The sequence below is a fragment of the Zeus faber genome, assembly GCF_960531495.2.
Source record: "Zeus faber genome assembly, chromosome: 7".
Lineage (NCBI taxonomy): Eukaryota > Metazoa > Chordata > Actinopteri > Zeiformes > Zeidae > Zeus > Zeus faber.
In genome coordinates, this window is record NC_137203.1 from 23822994 (window position 1) to 23845930 (window position 22937).

Here is a 22937-nt window from a genome sequence, read left to right on the forward strand (position 1 = left end):
TCGCTGCACCGAGAAGTCAATCGAATGCACGGCCTGCCACCAGATAAAAGGGAATTAGTTCTGTAGATTGGGTTGTAGTCCCCACCTCGCAGAGCCAAGCGCTCACTCAATGTTTAGCTGAACCTGGGAATCGCGAGAGCCAGAGTTCAGCGGGCAGGAGAGGAGTGTGTGTGGAATTGAGAAATGGTACCGGAATATACCAATGGCGTGCCAATGCAGCTTGGCCTGGTCGGGCTCGCGACACCACGCAGTGGTGGCACGCGGTCATAACAACTGGCCCCCGAGGCAAAGTACACTCACACATGCAACCTATCAAAAGTCAGTGATTCATCTGCAACTTCCTCGTCTAAGGATCAGTCAATTCCATTTTATTGCGGCAGGTTATAAAACTTAATTATAACTGCCATACTTGATTACTGCCGTATTTGGTTAATGACATTTTTTTGATTAATTACAAACTAGAATAGTCTGTCAATGTCACTCATCACAATAGCAGCTTTAAAATACTTCTGCATTCATGGCCAAACAGCAAAATCAACTCATGGCTGGCTTTTAGCAAGGGTTGTGAATTTGTCCTTATACCACAACAGACATTTACTATTTCCGCTGCATTGTGAAGCACTCAAGAAGAGCTGCCTGGAAGTGTGATACTATTGCATCTTCCCCGGCCCAGCATCCTCTATAAGCAGGTTAAGTAAAAAGGATGATGGCTAGGGCTTTCATTGCTTCCAATTAAACCTTGCTTGTTAGTTTAACCTCTAGGTAAACCCATCAAACAATTGATGTCAAGGAAACCCTGCCAACAGTGGGCCTCGCCTGAATGGTCATTAATTTTAATTGCCTAGATATTAAAGATTTAGAGCACAGAGCCATGCTGGATAGAAATGATCTGATGTCCTGCAAATTCTGTCTTTTTTTTTCTGTCCACGCCAAACCATTGGCGGGCCGCTGGAGATATTAAAATGTAAGCACACGGGTAAAAATTAAATAAAGTGTCATTAGGGGCAGCTGCTCTTTGGCTGGTCCAGCAGTAGGCTGCAGGGCCCGGGGGATCGGGGGGGGGGGGGGGGGGGGCACCGTGCAGAGAAGCGACAAGACACCCTAATTTATAGGACCATTAAAGACAAGTATCATCTCATTATTATTCCACTGTTATTGCAAAAACAGCATTCAAAGGGAAGATTTCACCCCATGTACGACTCCCCCTTTCTGACTGCGATGCCGGACGTCATCATTTGAATGCAACCCTAATTAGCTGCAGCGACATTTCAAATAAAATATACATTCGCATTCCACCGAATCTGCGCCTTCTGCGTGCCTTTAGAGTAATATTTCACTTTGGTAAATATTTACATTTTCTTCTTAACGCAGCTACTTCAATATGAATTCATGAATAATCATCGGTCAACTAGTATTAGCAGCTCCGGTAAATAATAGCCGTGTTTTTCATGTTTTTTTCTATACAAGTAAAAATACACCTGGAATACATCACGCCAGAAAAAAAGAAATATATATTAAATATATTTTCTGCATATTGTTATGTAATATATATATCTAAACCTCTTTCACCAATTCACATTCTGACAAACGTAGGAATAATATTAAATCTTTGGAGAAATTACAACATTCAGCAATGATTCATACCACATGGTCTGAAAAAAACAAAGCAATCGCACATCATTGGGAGACAGCATCCCCCCCCCCCCTCGGTGCCGGTTTTACCAAGAGACAAACAGAGAGGATACCATTCTCCCATACACGAGGAGACACAAGTGATTCCTGATTACGGCTTAATTAGCCGCGTACCCAGCGGACATTACTGCAGGGGCTGGGAATTGGGTACTTGATGGACCCAAACGTGACATCTTGAAACAATCACACTGCTCACTGCACAGTGGCTTGCCTGACGTCTGACTCCTCCTCTCCCTCCTCTGCTCTCTCTCCCTGTCTCCCGCAGGTATCCAACTGGTTTGGAAACAAAAGGATCCGGTACAAGAAGAATATAGGCAAGTTCCAGGAGGAAGCCAACCTTTATGCCGCCAAGACTGCCGTAACGGCAGCGCACGCAGCGGCCGCGGCAGTTCAGAATAGCCAGACCAACTCCCCCACTACACCTAACTCCGGTAGGCACATCTGCAGCACTTAGACCGACACCCCGCCACCCACCCCCCCTGCCTATCTGCCTCACCCACTCACGCACCCACTCACACAGCCAGGAGTGACAGGCAGCGCTCGCAGCTCGGGGATCACAGTCGTCTCCCGTCTGCGAGACGACTGACGCCGAGCAAACTCATGCATAGAGAGAGCGTTCCTGACTTGTGAACTGAGAACACGTGTATTTTCAGGGGGGCGCAAAAAAAAAAAAAAGAAAATACATATCAAGAATTCAGAATGATGTCAGTGGGATTTTCTCTCCCTTGACTTTTTATCAGCTTGATGACATTTCTTTGTGTTTTTTTGGTTTTTTTTGGTTGTTTTTTTTGTTTTTTTTTACTCTCCAAATAATATGTAATTCAAAAGAAGAGTAGGTTCTTTTTTGTACAACTGTACACGGCATGAAAATGTAACTGGATGACTCAATTCGAATTGATTAGGATTTACACGGAAATGCAGAAGGAATCGGAAAGACTATGTTTATGAGATGTGTAATGCTGGAACACGTTGACCCGCGTTGGGGATGTGGTAAGCTTATGAAGTGGTCCCCTTTTTCTTGCATCCAGGATTCCAGATGAAAGACGAAGAGTTTCAGCTGGACTCTGCCGAGAGCAAAAACTCTCTTTTAACCAACATGTTTACTGGTACTGGTCTTTTCATAAGCTTTTTTATTGTCCTTGTCCTTTTTGCTATGTGATACCTGCCGCTAACGCTAGATCGATGGTGGTAGTGGTGGTGTGGAACATGTGGGGGCGTAAACTCCCGGCCACATATAGAACTGGTCCCCTGTGTCATGTTTATTATTTTATTTTATTTTTTATATGTCTGTCTGCCCTTTTTTTTTTTTTTTTTTTTTTCCCATAAAACAAACTGTATTCCCTCTTCCTTGTTAGCGCATCATCCTCTTCTCTTGATTTCTTTGCTTTCCTTACCTCACCCCTTTTTAGTAGTTGCTTGCTTTCTGGGAATCTCTCTTCAAAATATTTGAGCCTATCTGTTCCGGTTGAGTCTATGTACACAGACACATTTCTGTGTGTGTGTGTGTGTGTGTGTGTGTGTGTGTGTGTGTGTGTGTGTGTGTGTGTGTGTGTGTGTGTGTGTGTGTGTCTCTGTCTGTCTGTCTGTCTGTCTGTCTGTACCTTCCTTCTGTAGCTCTTCCATATATATATATTCAGCTACTTACATCTTCCCTTTCCAGGTTCTTCAGGTTCTTTTAACCTCCCAGACTCTGGGGACATGTTCTTGAGCATGCAGAGTCTGAATGGGGATTCTTACCAAGGGGCACAAGTCGGAGCCAATGTACAGTCACAGGTAGGATCCACCACCGGGGACCGGCCGCAGAGAGCCGTCCTTGTCTTGCCTGTGTACTGAGCCATCCACAGTGCAGTCTAAAAAGCACAGAATACGAAACAAACCAAAACAAAAACAAAATAATGCTCATAGAAGAGCGGTTCAGTTTTCCTAAATGCGACCCTCCCCATTCGGAAATGTGCCAAAGCCGTCCCCAGTGAGTTGAACACCACGTGCTTACTGACTCAAATTCGCTTTGGATGGAATTTTTCTGGAAGCAAAAAGATAATCCAACGCCATTGCTGTTATGAAAGAAAAAACAAACTTGGTATCAATAGTTATCGCTATTGAATGACTTATTTCTATTAGCCTTTGACAAACAATTTTGTGAATGCATTTGGCTTTGACTTGAGCTCTTGGGTTGGTATTGGGTTGATGGTATTGTTTTATCCCCTTTTTTCTGTACTCTGTATTTTACTGTCCTCCTGTCTCATCCCGTTACTGTCCCGTCCCCAATGTTGTCTTCCATTATGTCGATTTTAAATCAGCCACATAACAGACATGGCAGTAGCCATGTACGTGTGTCCAAGTATAAATTATATGCTCACTCACAAGCTAGGTAAAATAAAATCTCATTTTGAAACATTGCTGTGTGTTACTGAATGTTGCATATCTCTGTCCCTTGTTTTGTTTTGTAGGTACAAATTTTCCCATGTGTTTCTGCTGTGTTCTCTTTTTTTTTTTTTTTTTTTTTTATCCTTACCTTAACTCCATTCCTTCTTTGTTGGAAAGCGGTTGAGCATATCACCCCCATACAGTATGCCTGGTTATTTTATTTCAATTTATTATTAGAGAAACTATTTACAATGCAAAAACATGACTTGTCATCCTGGGAGTTCCTTTCCACAAGGTCCTTTTTTCTTTTTTCCCCCCCGTAGTTCGCCGTCTGATCTCAGACCTTTTCCGTTGTTTTATTGAGCATGTCTAGAGTCATTGTTGGCCCGCAGTGAGACGCGGAGCTGACCGGCTTGTCCGCCTTGTCTGTCCCCCTCAGGTGGATACCCTGCGCCATGTTATCAGTCAGACGGCAGGATACAATGATGCTCTCGGGGGAAACACGATGTATAGTCCACATGGCTTGAATGTAAGTAGAGATCTGTCTCTATTCCTCTATACACGGGATAGCTGAGATAATTTCTCAGTTATATTTAGCACTAGAGAACCTTACGGAACGTCACCTAAAAACGTTTTCATTTCCCTTGATTTTATCTGTTGCGAGGGATTACCTCCATGGTAGATCGCTGCTTAATCAAAGTAAAGGTAGACTCGACTGTATTACCACGTAACAATATCCACCGGTTAATCTGTGAATTTAGAGCAGGGGGCAGTGAAAACCCACGATAACACACTGTTATTCTGTATATTGTCACTTTGTTTCTCACACAAGAGAGCCGGCATGCGCACGTCAGACGCGTACGTCAGGTGTAGATAAATGCGGCGCTTCGCGAGGCATGTCACAGAGCCGGTGAAATAAACAGATGCTTAGAAAACCTCAGACTGTACTTTTATGTACGCTCTCTAATGCTCCCTGCGACTCAAATGAAAATGAGATCAAAAGGCTTTGGCTGTGCCACATGTGTTTTATTTAGCTGTTTTGAAATGCTCCATCAAATTTTCCATAGCCTTATCTCCGCGATAAAATATAAACATGTGATCGCCTGCGGCCTTCTCTCCAGACGTTGAATTCCATCTCCGTTGATGGGGGTTTGATATGGAGCCTTTTTGTAGAGCAGTGCATAATCTGAAGCCATCAGCGTATTGATAGCAGGCTAGGATTAATTTAGCTGATGAGGGAGGACAAAGAGAAAGAGGCAGCATTCTACAACATCAGTCTTTATATTGTTATGCCTGCTGGCTGCAAAGGTTCTAATATTTTGAAGGGCTAAAGCAATATCATCTTGAATACTGAAGAATTGCATGTGTTTTCTAACTGTAGAATACATCTGAAACAATTTATATATATATATATATATATACATTATATATATATATATATATGTATATAAAATCTGTGTAGGCAAAAAGATTTTGATTTTGCTGAAGACCCTTTCGCTTCATGCTCTTCAGAGAAGTCAACACTGAGAGGGATCTAGTTTTTCTCACAATGTGTATCACTGACATGGAGAGTGCAGCTCGCTGGTACATGCAGACCGGGTCATCCCAGCGCATGGTATGTTTATGCTAGAACAGCTATTACAGCACAACATTAAAGTCGTGTCTGGAAGGAAAAGAAAATGAAGCATAGACGATTGAGATTGAGAAGGGCATAAAAATGACGAGATCTACATTCCGGGTTTTATCAAGAATTTACACAGTGCTACGAATTCCAGCACACACATCGTGCCAGAGCTCCCCGGCTGATGCCAACAAAAGGGAAAGTGCACTGTAGATACATTAGCATACACTAACCTTTAGCTTTGTTTATGGTGACGTAGAGGGACCCAGCAAAGGCTAGGTCATGCCTGGAGCTAAAAAGCAAGAGCCCGGCTGGCTCAGACCGGCTCTCAGACCGGCTCTCTTGGAAGGGCCCCGTGCTCCGTCACTTCCACTCAGCTGTCCCCACCTCACCCTGCCGAGCCCTCCCTCTCCCTGACTGACAGGAGAATATGTAGCGACAAGCTGTCTGCCTCGGCCCAGATCTGCTTAGACGTGGATTTCAGGGAAGCGCTCCTATTGGCTGCAGCACAAGACGATTCTGTTTCCAAGAGTCTCTTTGCTGATGCCACTCTAAAGCAAAAACAATGCTTGTTCTGGGCTGATCACACACACACACACACACCTTGAGGAAAAATCTTTTTTAACATGTGGATTTCAAGGTAGCTACAACTAGTCATGGGCATTTAAAAATAATATATTCTTTTCTCCTCATAAGTTGGCTGAAATTATATTTCAGTAAGATATAATGTGCAGCCAGCCCGTCATCCGCTTAAGAGTGAACCCTGATCACCCTGTGGGGGGTTATTTTGCAATAATGAACAGCTGGCTCCACATTATCCCACTTATTACTAAATAAAAGAATACTACAAAATATGAATGAGAAATGATTTTAGAACTATTGTGCCTAGCGCAGTGGGCCACGTGGCCACCTTTCCAGGCAGAGAAGTGGTTGTCAAATGACAGTCATAATCAACAATATTCATAAATAACTGCCGCTGATTGCCATTATTAACCAATCAGAATCGAGTATACCAAAGAGCTGTGTAATAATCAACAAATCATCTGTATGCAACAATATGCAAGATATCTTATTTTGAAGAGAACCTGCTTGTAATCGCTTCTTTTCATTTCCATTTGTGTTTTAGACTAATGGGGGATGGCAAGATGCAACGACTCCATCTTCTGTAATATCTCCGACGGAAGGACCTGGAAGCGTGCACTCTGATACCTCGAATTGATCTGCTATTAGTGCATCTTAGCCCCAAGCCGGGCACTGACTCTTATACTGGCTGACCAACCGCAGAGGATATACATGCCAGAATCTTTCCACGACGATTTCTTTCCTGTACCTAGAAAATCCCCATCACCATAACACGCGAGAAACTGCATTCTTCATCACGAGCACCCCCCGTGTCTCCCGGTCGTTCAATGTTTTCTCTCTCTCTTCATTAGTCTCCCAACTGTGTTCACACCACGCACGTTTTTTTTTTTTTTTTTTTTTTTTTTTTTTTTTTGTAGGGGTAAGCACAGGTATGTACAAAAACCAAGCAGCCAACCTCAAATCCATTCTCTTCCCATTTGCTGAAGTGGCCATGGAGAAAGCGATTTTGAGATGAATTTTAAACTTGCTGGATTACAATAGCGTCTTTCTTTCCTTCATCTTGAATCGGCCTTTTTTTTCTCTCCCTATTTTCACAACTAGTCATTGGTTTCACTTTAAAATACGGTTTGCCCTCGACGATATATAAATTAAAAATGCTGTTTCTTTGTGTTTGCAATCTTGTCCAGCGGCTCAACAATGCTAGCGTTGACAGCTCAATGGCGGCTTTGCAGTTACTTTACAGATTAATTTTGCCTTACAGCCATATGTTCCTAATGCGTTTACACAAGGAAATGACCATTGAAACTCTGGAACATAAAGATGGATAATTGATCGCCTGACTATAACATGACACCCCGACACCCTTCTGTAGGATATAATTTGATGTGAGCTTTGTACATATGTAAACTTTTTTTTCTTCTGACTACTAATGGATATGGACACACTATAGGTCTGACAGAGAAACAAAACCTTTACAGTTCGCTAGAATCCTTTTGGCATACAAAGTACGGCCCGACCACACAGAAGAGTTGTATATATATAAAAAAAAAATAAAAATAAAACACAGCTAAAGAGTAATTATCCATCCCACCAATCAATACACAGCTTTATTACCTCATTCAAATTCATACGAACCAATAGATTTCCAACATTTTCTGTAGCTTAGAGTGCTCGCTTACTACCTCTAAACAACTTCACCACCATAGTTTATTCTGTCCTTATTTAACGCTTTTTTATGTACTTATTTTGATTACATCTGTAATATTGTAATTAACTCTTCATTCTCCATGTAATCTAATGTATATTTTAATCTTTTAATAAAATACGGTTGCTGTACGGCAACCTCAAATGAGAAAAAAAATAAATTGCTAATATTAATACCATGAAAAATAAGGGGGTCGTGGGGGGGGGTGGTACAAAGAGGGTGAGAGTCAAAATTGTTGGTCTGTGGCTTTTATGCAGGGGAACGGTGAACGTTGATAAATTAACACCAAACAGTAAAACTGTTGTAAATATGAAAAGAACATTTTGAATGTTGCTCATCTTGTTACTAAATCATGCAAAAAAAAGAAAAAAAAACAAAACCATTATAAAAACTGTAATGCATAGAGGTTTCAGTATTCAGAACTGTAAATTCCCGGCTCTGTTTGACAGGGCTCAGACTTCTTTTTTCCTCTTTTTTCTATTGTATGTGATTCTGAAACTGAAAGTCATGGCAATTGATTTGTGGCAGTGAATCTAATGTATTAAAAAAAAAAAAAAAAAAAAAAAAAAAATGTTTAGTGTTTCTTTCTAACCGGACTACACCCTGGACTGAAAAGTCTTCCTTGTGGTAGTTGTGTAATTTCAAATACATGAATAAATCTTTTGCTTTCATGATGGGAAACGGGGGCTCTTGGTCGTTACTTGTTGTTTTTACATACAAGGGATGCATATGAGGTTGTTTTTTTTAAAAGGTGCGGGGCAGTTCTACTGTTATTGACTTTTAGTATTGTGTCATATCATCATGATATAAGAGAAGTAAGGGATAACGTGCAGCCCGCCGATTGTTGCCCAGCCACTGACTAAATAAACAACATGCTGAGGTGGAATATTGAGTTGAAGGGATTTTATAACTAGTATGCATAGTTTTAAGAGAGTCTGCAACAACCTAGCTAACTACTGGCCCTACAAAAAAAAGTAATTAGTGTTATTAATGTGGAATTAGACACATTCCACTGTAGTTTCTATGTAGCATTACAAGATGTCGGCACTAGCTAGTGTTAGAATTAGCACGTAGAGGCCGTCATCAAGGGCTGTAAAACCAGACAGAGAAGTGGTTTTTTTCCCCGCAACGATGGTCATCGCTAACAAATTGACAAATCAGAATAGAATATTCCACAAACACTTTACTTATAAGATGTACACTTTATGGAGAAAGTCAGGGGGAAAGTCAGGATATACGATTCCGTCATATTGTGACACAATCTTGTAGTCTAAATTGTCATGATGATATAACCAAACATGTTTCATGACATTCTGAAATTGTAAATTAAATGTAATACATTTTACACTAGAGCTCTAGTCAGATGTCATTTAAAATTCTCATCCCTGAAAGCCAAATCCCCTTAACGGCAACCTTTTTTTTTGTTATGACCAGGGCTCGCTCAAACTATAAACTGCGACTCTTGCATTTCACGTATTTAGACGAGTTCCACATACAGTATTTACATAATTACATCAGCGTTGACCGAATGTTAATTAATGAAGCGATCTGTCACGTTGAATATGGTGAGTGTTACAGATGAGCTGTGCACGTGGCCTCTGCGCTGCATTCACACACTGAATGTGAAAAGTTAACACAACCTTGTTCGCAGTTACTGCCAAGCCGACACACAAGGCGCAATTAGCTGAAATGTCAGGCACTTCTAATTCGACTTATTTTGTCTTTCTGCTGTGGAAAGGCCTCAATGGATCATTGGGCAGCACCCCCCCCCCCTATGTAAATTGACATCCATCTACTATTTTCATCTTCTTAGTTCTTCGTTGTTCTCGTTGCTTCAGTGGCCTTGTTAGCATGAAATCAGCTACTGTGCGCCCCCACCACTTTGTTCGCACACACACACACACACACACACACACACACACACACACACACACACACACACACACACACACACACACCGATTTCAGATTTTGAATTTGTGACACTAAACAGTGATATTATGTATATGTACGTTGGAGCAAACAGAAGAAGATTTAATGTAAGCGATTTACACCTCATTAGAAACCTTTTTCAATCACCTTGCAGCATTTGGTTTTTATTCTCAAGACGATACAGTCACAACGGGGAAAGAGAAGCGAAGGAAAGAGACGCGTTAACGGTGTTCCAAGAGCTCATTTGGAACCCACGACGCAGACGCCCTCCCAAGAGAGAGCGTGTTTGTCCACTGAACCACTGCAGAAGCTCATTGAACACCTTTCCTGCAAATCCATATCTCTATCTTGTTATTAAACCCTGCCAGTGCCAAACCTCCAAAACCGCCCGGTCAAATATAGTCCTGTGAATATTAATCATTCCGATTTAAAATAGCAAAATATACCTTGGCTTTGAATGAAAAGTTCTTTCTGCCAAATTAGTGCTCAAAATTATGTGAAAATTTGATGTTAGTTTTATGTTAGTTATCCAATTTCAACAATGCCAAAGGAAGAGGGCGCATGCGTACATATGTCTACTGTGAGGAATTATTAAATGCATTCCAAGTACTGCACCCTGCTATGTGAATTACAATCTCTTTGCTCATTCTACCTTTACAAATAGATACGTTTACGTCCTCAAGAGTTTTAACTACTCCATTTTAAATACGGCACTCAGCAAAATTGGCCTCAGAACCTTTATAAATAAAGAAGTTAATTTTCCTGAGATTATGCCTATTAGGGCTTCGTCTAAGGTTCATTAAAGACGACATTTTCTAAGTAAAATTCACCATAAAAAGCATGCATCATTAAATATGGAAATCCTGAATGTTATTAGCAATATGCAAGAGCCAGTGCCAATTAAATTAAAGAAAGATATAATTTATTGTATTACTGTATGGTGGAGTTCATATTATGTTAAAAGTAAACGTAATCTTTTTTTTCTACCGTATGATTTATTGCTGATCGTGCATTGCTCAAAGAGCCATGTAACATTTCAATAGATGGATTGTTTAAACATTAAATTGTAAGGGCTGTTATTGAATTGCAATTCTGATATCAAATTAAATGGGTATAATACATAACATGTATTCATAAGCTGGCCTGTTGCACTTGTTGCATCCCATTTAAAAAGTCTCGCTGTGCAGTGTACTAAAAAACAAAAAAACATTTAACATTTTACCATTTTTACTCAACTTGGTGTAATGGTATAAAGGTGTCCAGTGCACTCCACAGGCTTCAGTACATTTAAGGACCAATATCTGACACAGGGTGAAACATGCATTAAGGATTTTGAACTCATGTGTTTATTTCGGAGTATTTCAGGGTGTATTTATGTCAGTTTTTGAGAGTTTGAAAATGAGCGATGCTAATAGAGACATCGGCTAGAGCCACAGACCGGCATACAGTAGTTTGATTAATTCGACGGGGGGTATAATGGACCGTAGTGCTGACTGTACGAAGGAGATCAGCAGCGCTGATTTCTATTAAACGATGAGCGCTGAGTGGCCTCCGAGATTAAAACAGTTCAGTTAATTAACATTTGATCCCGGCTATCCTTACATCTTCAGAAGTTCATTTTCAATTTCATTTCAAAGTCCACTGAATGCAGTCCATTCATTTCAATGCTGTAAGTAAGAAGCGTTGCCTAAAGAGGTCCTTAAAGACCACTTAAACATCACAACTGGCTGCCTCGTATTTATTGACAATGACTGGCGAGTGAAGACATATGAGAGGGGACATGTCAAGCAATTTATCCATAACTTTGTGATATTAAAAACCACTGACCAGAGAAAAAAAGAACAATAGTTTCTAATAGTTTGTTGATGTAGCCAGCCTAAATACTAACGCTGTCCCAAGTTGCCGATACCCTACATGGGTCATCGGAAAAACAAAACGCAATTCTACAAAAAAACTTAAAAGGGGATGAAGGTGGAAAAGCCTACCAAGCATTGGTAAAGTCGATTGGCAAGGTCATGTTATCACATAATGTGGCATTGCCAAGTCTTTTTATAAAGCTGTGCCAGTTATTGGCCCATCCATGAGATAAGATTGAAGAACACAAACAGAAATGCGGTTGAAATGCATTTAAATCTCTCCAATTCCAACAAATATATTGCAAAAAAGTACATGTAGAATTTTTTTTTATAAGAGCAAAAGATAGGAATTTTTGCAATCTATCACACAATATATATCTATCTATCTCTCCTACTGGACCTGCACTGCTTTACATTAACTGTGAATAGCAAAAATACAACAGTGGTGGTTCACCGCAGAAAGCAAAGGATCTACAAGATGAACTACATTTTCAGTTTGTGGATAAAAACATGGCAATGTGAACTTAAACCAGGCATTAACACGACTAACAACATTTTAGTGTGTTTAGTGACTTGGCACACAAGACATGGCATACTGTACACATTGTCAATTGTTAGTTGAAATGTTAACTTTATTAAATGAAAAATATAATATATAATATATATATTGTATATACCCTTAACATCTGAGTTATTTCTGGTAATTTATTAAGGTAAGAGCTTCTTCTGAAGTATCATCCCTACTCTATGCACCATCTACTGCCGGCTGGCTGCAGACTGCAATGGGACGTCATTAGCTTTGGGTCTGATGTGGCTTGTTCTCGATCCCGTGCCGCAGCATTTATATTTCATAGCTTGTGTTTCACACTGTAATAACAGCTGCAGCTTGTTTTTTGCCATCTGCAGACAATTACTTTGGTTTACTCGGCTTTGTAATAATAGCATGTTTTCGCCTTGCAAGTCTCTCAATAGACATCATACTGCAAAGTCTTGACAGGTGCTGAGGTACTGGCTCAGGGGACACCGCAAGGAGGATTATTACTGCATTATTTACTTCTTCTCAAATAAACAAACAAACATGTTCGCTCGCTGGGATCTATGCCACCACTGTACCAAGTCAGCATCGTCGGTTGTTTTGCAAAGCGCCGGCTCTGAGAAGCCAATTATGATTTAGGTCGACTACCCAAGAAGCCCCTTGCCCCCTTTTCACCTCCAGCAAGACCTATTTAGTGTCAAATATTGTCCCCTCCTACCCTCTCATTTGCTCACTATCTCCCTCCTTTTTTGACCTTTTTACGTTCACCTTGCCTTGTTTCACCTACTTCCTCTCACCGGAGTGGCTCGGGTTCCGCTCCACAGTCTAGTTCCAGTATAATAACTTGACACTTCACATTGCATTAGTCTTAGTCCCGACAACAAGGTTATGTGACCTATAGTGTCAGGGAGCATACACCATACTTGCCTGGAGTAGCTATTTATCAAGACAGCTTTGGGCCACCTATGATTCAGAGCAGAACAAATACAGATGTGCGGCAGTTATAGTGAGGACGCGTTTGTCGAGCAACGAGAGAATTCAGTTCGCAAAAAACACCATAACAGAGGTTTTCTCTCACAGGGGTAAACCTTGTCTAAACATTTAGTCTCATATAAGTCACTGGGATTCATCCCATTTCAATTCTCTAAAGTATGTTTAGATTTCTCAATATTTCAATGCAACATTTAAAAATCATTTATTCTATCTGTAGAATAAAAAAGGACTGTACAGTGGGCGAGCCAAGCCTTATGTAACCTACAGTATGTTTGAAAGAGGAGCAGAGGGAAACTGAAGAGGAGGGAATAGCAACAAACCCCGAGGAAGTCATTAAGAGACCAGTGACCTCACTGGTCCGCGGCTGAAAACAAGTTGCCCATCGGCATGATGTCATATTTTGCATGAACATCAATCATTCCGTGACCCCTGGTCACTAAATCTGACAAGCATACACTGACTATTTGGGAATATTATCGTGACAAAGAAAAGTGTTGAAGTCAAATTTGATGGAACTGGTGACAGCAGTTGTGAGCTGGGTAAATATCCAGACATAGTGCATCTGTGATATATGTGATACATTCAATTATTTTTAACCTATGTCATTGCTAAGCCCATTCACAATTTCTGGTGAATATATTTGTCACTGTAAATTCTGCGTTATTATCATTGTCATTATCCATATCTCACTGTTTATGATAATTTTTTTTTATTTATCTAGAAACATCTTTAACTTTACAGATATACATAATTTTATGTATAATAATAGTGTTTGGATATCATCACTGTATGCCTTTTATTAGTATTAAAATGCTAAATGGCAAATGGAACAAAATCAACATTGGCTGCCAACAACGGTTCTCTGTTTTAAATGTATTATATAACAGAAAGTCTTCGGTTTATAGTAATTTAATTACACCCTTCATTCTTAGCATTTTCACATTAGATGGACATTATTTTAGTTATTAGAAGGCTGTTACGTAAGCTTGGTGCCTAAAGTGAGTGATTACATTAGTTCAGGGTGACGTGAAATTTGAGGCCTAAATAGAAATTCTCTGTTCCCAACACTGGGACTTTGTACAAGATTTTTTTTCTCAAACTCCACCCTCGAACTTTCCCCTTTCCTGCTGTAAACTAAACCACCTTGGGAATGGATGTAGCTGACATTAGTGGGAAGAACGGGATAACTAACATAAAACACATGTAAAATGAAACTAAACCATGTCAGGAACTGCCTATTACAAATGAGCATACTGTAGAAATCATTTAAATGTATTTATCTACTGTATATCATGTTTTCTAGTAAGTAAGTATGGAAGGTTCCCTGCAACTAGAGATATTTAGATTTACATAAAGTTGGTCATAAAGCATGACTAAGCCACTTGCGTTGTCAGGGTCACTTCTATCGTATGGGCAGGAGTGTAATGTCACGTAGCGTTGCTGTGACCGAGGGCCAGGGGCTTATCCACATCAGCACAGAGTCAGTGGACAGTGAGCTCACAGGTAAACACACTCACAATGGCTGTTGAAATCATCAAAATCTGTTATGGTGGGGGGGGTTTTTTGGGGGGGGGGGCTTGACCATTCCACAGTACAACCATGAAACAAATCCAATGAACCCTGCAACATGTCTCTACAGATCATATTTGGATTTTACAGCACAAAAGGTGACCGTTCTTTTTACCATACACACCCTCATATCTTTTATTACACACACACACACACACACACACACACACACACACACACACACACACACGCACACACACACACACACACACACACACACTCATAATTGCATGTTTCATTGTTACTGTATACCTCTTTGTCCTCTTTTTATCTGTATCTATCTCTTGCACAACATCGCTATCTCTCTCCCATTCTGTATCCCGGTCTCTCTTTCCCCCTCCCATCTCTCTCTCTGTGTATCCAATATCTCTCTCTCTCTCTCTCTCTCTCTCTCTCTCTCTCACACACCCTCTCTCTTTCTTTGTATCCCTCTCTCCCCCTTCTCCCGCCTCCACCGTCTCCCTCTCTCGGCCCAGGGTCTCTGGGGTCTGTGTGGCCCCTGTCTGCTTCCTGGTGGTGTCTGGGAGCCCAGGTCTATGAGGCTCCAGGATCATTTTCCCTCCGTAGCACTTGTCACTAGCGTGGACTCAGCTAATTCATCTTGCTAATGGCAGGTCGGTCAGTTGAGCACTATTATTGTGATTTCCCTTTTTTCTTCTTCCCCTCTCCATGGCTGCTGTTCCTTGATCTCCTAGAATTAGCAAAAGTCGACTGAAAAAGAGACAGCTCTGCCTGCCACCAACATGCCTGTTGGAAATATGGAAATATTATCAGCAAAATATTCCAATTTAACCATATGTCACTGACATAAGGGATCGTATTTATATTGTTAACGATCGTATAAGCCCAGTAAGACCATTTGAATAAAGACACGGCTTCTTCCACACAATGCATCATAGTCTGGCCTGTAATTTTTAAACAACCGCTACCCATTCAAATGCTCATTTTACCAATGTTTTACATTCCCGATCAGCTCCATTCTAAAAGCGCTGAGCGGAGATCATCACGTAAACGCTGAAGGTTTCCCCACCGCCTCGAAAATGGCTATAATGAAGTCTAAAAGAACAGCATAGACCTAATGGAGGGAACGCAGTCAGTTCGGAGCTGCCGGGGCGTGAATCTCCAGAGAGCAGTGGACGCGGAACGAGCACGGGCTGATTTCAGTCAGGAGGAAGGTCGTCACCACACAAATGAAAAACATGAGAAGTGGTTCAAGGTCTAATCAAGTCCTCAGACTGCGCTCGCTGGGAGCAATTAAGAGGTCCTTCTTCCTTAACGTAGGTAACCAGATCCCCCTATTGACATTCTCAATAAAAGGTCATTTACAGGATGGATAAAATTATCGGGGCTCGTATCCTAAGAGCTCTACTGGATATAATGAACTTGAAAAGCAGCGGCCACGGCCAAGGCTGGGAAATATATATATAGTACACATGGCAATACAAAATCGGTAAGGACATAAAAATCAAAGGTAGTTTCCCACAAAACAACAGGAGGAGCACATCTAAGAGCTGATTCACCAATAAATAAATGTGGCATGTCTTTGCAATCAGCGTGCAGGATTTTCATTGCCTGAATTTCTAAATCTTGGCACAGGGTCCAGCCAAAACCACAGGAATTCATTACCATCATTGCTCGTCCGACACAAATTAAGTCATGGTACTTTCTGTCTTGCTTCTCCGACCACAATACTTCATCGTAAGTCATCTTTAATTTGTCTGCTTGTCGCAGGTGCTTGTTGTCAAGTTGGTTAGCTCGCAGCGCTCTCACTCTAAAAGACAAACTTGCCACTAAAATAAAGTCGTTGCTAAAGTGCCACTGCTGCTTTCTTCCATTTTCTACTTTATAAAACAGCTTACATTAGAGCACATTATAACTGTGCATAAGGAGCCAGAGTTCAGCCTTTGTGAACTCTTAGCTGAGAGGATTTTGGCGTCGGAGCTCCATTTAAATGCTGCATATTACTAATGGCGAGAACGCAGCTCCCCTCTTCATCCTTCACCCCCCAGGAGAAATCAACCTGTCTGTGTTTCCACCCAGAGCATCTGTTTTTTTTTTTACAGCACATCCCTATCCAGCCGTATTGAAACAACCAGCGCTTTAAAAAAGAAATACGGCGTACAACTGAAAGCAGGTGTACGCTCTCATGGAAATAATTAGTACCTTTCTGCTTTGTATATGCTCGGCAGATGTATTGGCCACAGAAAACCCACAGTAATATCTTATATTTCCAAAGTGCTTTGGGAGGGGCAGGACTGAAATGAAAGACAGAGGTTCGCCTTTCACTTTTCGAATAGCAATAAGGACGAGACTTAGGTTTTGATCAGTGTCAGCCAGACTTTCTAAAGATCTTACAATAAAAATGAGCAACGCTCAACGCTTTTCAATTGGTCTGCTATCGATCGCGTAACAGCCTCCCTCATAAGGAATCACAAGAATGTGCATTTTGACCAAAGATCAGACAGATCTGAGACCCCAAAAGACAGATTACTCTCCAAAGAATACAATGACCCCGGACAGTCCAATTTTAACTTCATAAAGACCCGTTAAATACATTTTTATATATAACATAACGTAGTGCTTTGGAAATGGAGGAGGGGTAGTAGTAGTGAAGAAAATGTAAATGTTTGATAGCGGGGAGCCAGGTTCAGTCTGGAATTCTCTTGCTGCCACCCTTCCATCTATGTTAATTACTTCCATTGCAATACACAAAATCCCCTGGGCTCTCCACCAAAAAGCAATAAACATTGCATCACACTGACTCACCAATTGGCAACAAGAGCAAAATCAAGCAATTTAACAGAAAATCCATCCTTGCCCAGATTAAAGTTTATGCAATTTCTCATTATACTTGATCCAAAGACACCACATGAAATGCTCTTAATCTTAGGATCACTAAACGCTGCAAAGCGATTGAAGGGAACTACTGATGTAGGTTCGCTTCATGTATTCTTTGAAACATGTATGCATTCAACATTACAATTAATCACTTTTAGAGCATCATCATGTGAGGTAGGGAAAAAAAAAAAAAATAATAATAATAATAATTATATATATATATATATATATATATATATATATATATATATATATATATATATATATATATATATATATATATATATATATATCCTAACTGAATTAAAGTTGTGGTAATCATCACATTATTATAGAGAAATAAAAGTGCATAAAATACAGTGTCGCAAATGTGGAGTGTGGACAACTCAGTCAAAAAAATAAAGATCTCAATGTGTTTCTTAATTTGATATTCATGTTATATTTCATTGTTGCCACTGTTTTAACTATGTAGCCCACCCTCAGGTTGAAGAACACACAGTAAGCATACATGTATGCAAAATTACGCAATGCAAAAGTTTGTATTGAACAATATAAAGCACTTATTCTGTCATTATAATGTTAAAGCCGACAAAAAAAAAAAAAAAAATTTAAAAAGTAAAAGCTGTCAATTGCTGAACTGTGTACTTCCAGTAATGCAATGTTACAAAAACATCTAAAAATGTTGTATGTCAATGTCAACAAATGTTGTTACTGTGTAGTTCTTTCATCAAATCAAAATAATCACATGTCTTAACGATTCATCTTTTTTTTTTTTTTTTTCATCAAATAATAATGAATTTCCACCTTTAAGCTTTTATACGTCAGTTAGCTTTGGCCATAAACATTCACACAAGAAAAACAGCTGCACCTGTGAGTGAATAGTTAAACTATGAGAGAATGACTTCATCTAATGACACACATCCACAAAACATGACATCACTCCTGCAAAAATAAATCGGCATCTTAACTAGCTACTCCCAGGGCACCGTTGGCAGCTATTCCACTGTTGGCATGTTAGCCTCGTGAGCGGCCTTATGTCTACTCACCAAGACAGGGGAAGCGGGGACATCTTTGGTCCGATTGATACTTGGTTGTGTAGTTTTCTGTTTCAAACTTTTTTTGAAACCTATAACTAAACAGTTCCCCACTTCTGTCCTGGGTCCTGTTTTCACACCTGTGTGGGTTTTTTTTTCTTCCTATTTTGAAAACGTTATTGTTCTTGTCTATTTGGAACACTATTATACGAACATAAATAACTGATTGATAAAATAAAACAACAAAACTGTTGTTATCTTCATTTGTGATATACATTAGGTTTTTTTTTTTACAGTGTATTAGTTATGTATTTTTTAACTTTAAATATATATATATATCTAATTTATTTCTTGAAGCCTAATGGGCCAAGTTTGAATCTGTATAAATAAATGATGGAGACAAAGGGGCATTATTTCAAAGTAAAGAGCACATATGGGGAAATTACGGCCTTTTCAATCCACATAAAAACAAACAAACAAACCAAGAAAGAAAGCAGGAGAGAAAATTACATTCACAGCGTCAATCACCGGCCTAAAAGAACAACACCAATCATTTTACACTTCATGAGGGGTGCGTGTGTGGCTAATTCCTCCATCGCAGAAAGCCATTTGTTCTGGAACTCGTAAGTCAACAATCGCACACGGAAGAATGTCTTTATTAGGGCAAAACCGGCGAACAGTTGGACCAGTTGCGCCGCTCCCGTTGTGACATCCCAGTGGGGGACTGCGGTGAGGAAGCAGCAGGTTCCCCTGGAAAAAGTGAAAAAGTGCACTCGGTCTAAGAACCTCAAGCTCCGAACTCTCTGAACCGCCCGCTGGCCGCGCGCCACGTCGGAGCCGGAGCTGTGCCCCCAAGGCGTCGAGACGGAACCCGGGCCACGGCGGTCCGGGGGCGTCTGAGTTTGTGGCGCTCGGCAGGCGTTGAGGAGGACGCCGCCGCTTGGCGTGTCGCTCCGGCGGGTCATCACGAGTGCACGCGTCAGGGCGCGGGGACTAATGGCCTCCCCGCGTTTAACCGCGGGAGATTAGCCGAGCCGCGGCCGCTCCGGAGCGTCTTCCCCAGATCCTCTTTGAAAAATGTACGCGAGGAGAGAGAAATGGAGGGGAGAGGAGAGGCTCCGGCAGAGTGGAAAATAAGTGAAATGCAAGTCGCAGGTAGCAATATTTTGATAAAGTCATCACGCTTCGGCGGCAAACCTCGGACCACGATATCAGCCGCTTGGTGATTCCGCCAGGGCTCCTCCGAACACGGCGGCATCAGATTTACAAATTGGAAATCATTAATAATTCTAACCAGGATGTGATAAATCTGGAATCACTCGCGATGAACCTGGACACACATTCATAAATCAAAAAGATTACTTGGAAATTTTTTAAAATCTGACATCAAGGTGTCAGGCTTACTAATGGTTTTTGTAGATCCCTTACCGTGATATATCATTAATCTGTGATGCATTTGAAGTGTGTCACTGGGGCAATATGTGATCCCTCTAATATTCCGAATGTGCACGTTGGTGTCAGGAGATAGGAGGGATCAGGAGGTGTGTGTGGGGGGTGGTTTGTCGTGTCTTACATGTTAATACCGCCGCTGCACGCTGCAGTTCCGGAGGGTTTTTTTTTTTTTCCTCCTCTTTCTTTTTTTCTGTTGAATCATCATACCTTCCCAAAAAACGATTTGCACATCCTTCTGTTTGAACGCAACACGAGTGACAGCGGTGAATGATGATCACGAAGGCCACCCGTTAGTTGATAGACTTTACGTTCAAAGCGTACATTTATGTTATTCGTGCAAATGGCATCGTAGGGCCCAAAAAAATGTATGAAATAAATCCAGAATAGTACAGTGCGTTCATGTCGTTCTAATGGGATTCCAAATGTGTTAATATCTATCTGCACCATTTGCACACTCTACCTCTTATGAATATGCTGCTTGGCCATGGCACGCAAAACACTGTTTATTACAGATCATACCGAGTGAGTGTCAACATTTTGGTTACATTTTTAAAATTGTTAAAATTGTCTTTATTTTGACATTTTTACTGTTTGTTCTGTGTTCTTCAGCCGGGATCAAATTCCTTGTGTAAGCACACTCGGGCCACTAAAGCCTGACTGGGATTGTTATTTAGGTTAAACACATACTGCACTGCTTAGCAGTACTAGATGTAGTACTTGCTGAGGATAGAATGCATTTGACCCGAAAACGTTGAAGGGATTGTGCTTTTGGTGTAAATTACTATTAAAAAAATGGGAAAAAATTTTGGAATAAATGATCGCCAATTTGCCCCCCGCACCAGCTCCCTCTTAGTCGTGTAGGGATGCATGCCGCTCCCTCTTTCTTCCTTTACTCGGAGCGGCGTTTCGGGGACTTAGCAGCAGCCATTGTGGCGGAGGCGGTATTGACCGTGGTGGCGAACAGGCCACCTCTGTAATCTAAATGTCATTCTCTGAAAGGCATCTCCCGCCGAGCCGCCGGCTTTCATCTGAATGCAGCTCCCAAAGATTCAATTACTCTCTCTCTCTCACTCTCTCTCTCTCTCTCTCTCTCTCTCTCTCTCTCTCTCTCTCTCTCCTTCCATCGTTTTCACCCCCTCCGATCCCCACGTTCCCCACCCCTCGTTCTCATGCACTAGTTGCTTATCCGCCGTGATTATAGTCATTATGAAGCAGCCGTGTCCGCGGCCAGATTTCATCACCAGCCACACGCTCAGCCAGCTGCCTCCGCCACGCAGCCTCCTTCCCTTCCCCACTCAGGATCCCCACGCCGAGCCGCTCGGGGGGGGCCAAACCCCCCGAAAAAAAAAAAAAAAAACCCCGCTCCGCGTCTCCGTTTTGCCGTAGTTTCCGATAATTGACACGAGCGGGACACCGGGTGACAGCATAAATAACGTGTTGTGTGAGATTGAATCCACGTCCCCCTCCGTTCTAAGAAGGGCGCATTTGGACGGGGGCTCGGGCAGTAGGAAGAGGGGAGGCTGCATCAGAAGACGCAGCTGCTCTTTTCATGTTCCAGAGTCTGTTTCTTACACCTCTCCGTCTAGGTTTCACTTCAAGAGGTGGAGTTTAAATGTGACGGAACAAAAAGAAAAAGCTCATTCTTTGACAATGGCATCAAAGGAGACGGCTGCTTTTGTGTTTGAAGCGGGGAATGTTTGAAGTATTCTCCTGAAGATGGTGGAGTGGTTGGGGCGAGTCATTGTTGCCTCGGCTCTGGGGATGATTATCTGTAGCTATCTGCGGGATCTTCCGAAACAACTGTCAGCGCCGAGTGAGAATAATGATCCGCTGCGTTCACCTGCTGAAACCTAACCGTCTCTGACAGCAAAATACATATTTCTGGAGTTTGAAGAGTTCCATCTCACTGAAATTATTTTGAGACGGTTCCCGTGGAAGTTGAAAAACTTCACACGACTTATTTCGTGGTCATCGCCCACTTCCGTTTTAGTCGTTTGTACGCTGTGGCGCTTCGGACCGGTGGCTCCCAGCTGGTGGGTAGCAGTCCAAAAGAGGGTTGCGGGTCCATTTGGAGCAGATCGTGGGATCGTAAAATCAGCGGTTCGCATTTAAGGCCTCTTAACAGTTTTGTGGGAAGCTTTACTCATTTAGTGAACTACATTTCAATGGTTTGAATCCTAAATTATGTTTGGGTCATGACTTTAAAGGAAAAATGTGGATCCGGAGGCCAAACCAGTTGAGAAAACCACTGCTTTACATTATCCAGGATTATAAACAGATATACACCAAACCTGCAGAGGATCCCGAGTGTTTTCTCCCTTTTCCAAGATGGGGTTTTGAGTCAGAGTTCAATGGCTGACCTAATCGCCCTTAGATATAAACTGGTCTCTCATTTTAGGTACCGTCATATACCCGCTGGCCCTTAATGGGTGAATTAACCTAGCAAAATGGACAAGTTAACAGTTCCTCCAAAGCATGTAGTGGGCCACAGATTTAACCGGGCCTCTCAAATCTTGCACCGCTAACTATTATTGTACATGGGCTGGCAGTCTATAGTCCAGCCTGTAAAATGTTTCAGGAAGGGTCATTAAGGATATTTCATTATCTCCATATTGCCAAGGTCAGGTTGTCCATATATCCACTTTACGGCTGCTAGGGGAATATGCTGCGACTGTAGTATAATAGACCAGAAAATGTCCACACCAGGAATGATGGGAAATCAATATTGGGCCCAGCTCATCAATACAAACCCCATTTTCACA

General features: G+C 41.4%; 1 protein-coding gene across 3 annotated transcripts in view; it reads left to right on the forward strand.

Moving 5' to 3' along the window:
• Positions 1-6908, forward strand: part of pbx3b (pre-B-cell leukemia homeobox 3b) — a 57249-nt gene extending 50341 nt beyond the window's left edge. The window contains exons 7-10 of one of the 3 annotated variants that reach the window (XM_080003410.1): positions 1958-2123; positions 2721-2798; positions 4499-4588; positions 6807-6908. In XM_080003410.1, coding sequence (XP_079859536.1) covers positions 1958-2123; positions 2721-2798; positions 4499-4545 — 291 coding nt within the window. In that variant the 3' untranslated portion in view covers positions 4546-4588; positions 6807-6908. Of the gene's footprint in view, positions 1-1895; positions 2124-2720; positions 2799-3352; positions 3466-4498; positions 4589-6806 lie in introns of all 3 variants that reach the window. The other 2 variants (XM_080003411.1, XM_080003412.1) reach the window with 2 other exon arrangements.
• Positions 6909-22937: the final 16029 nt, after the last annotated feature.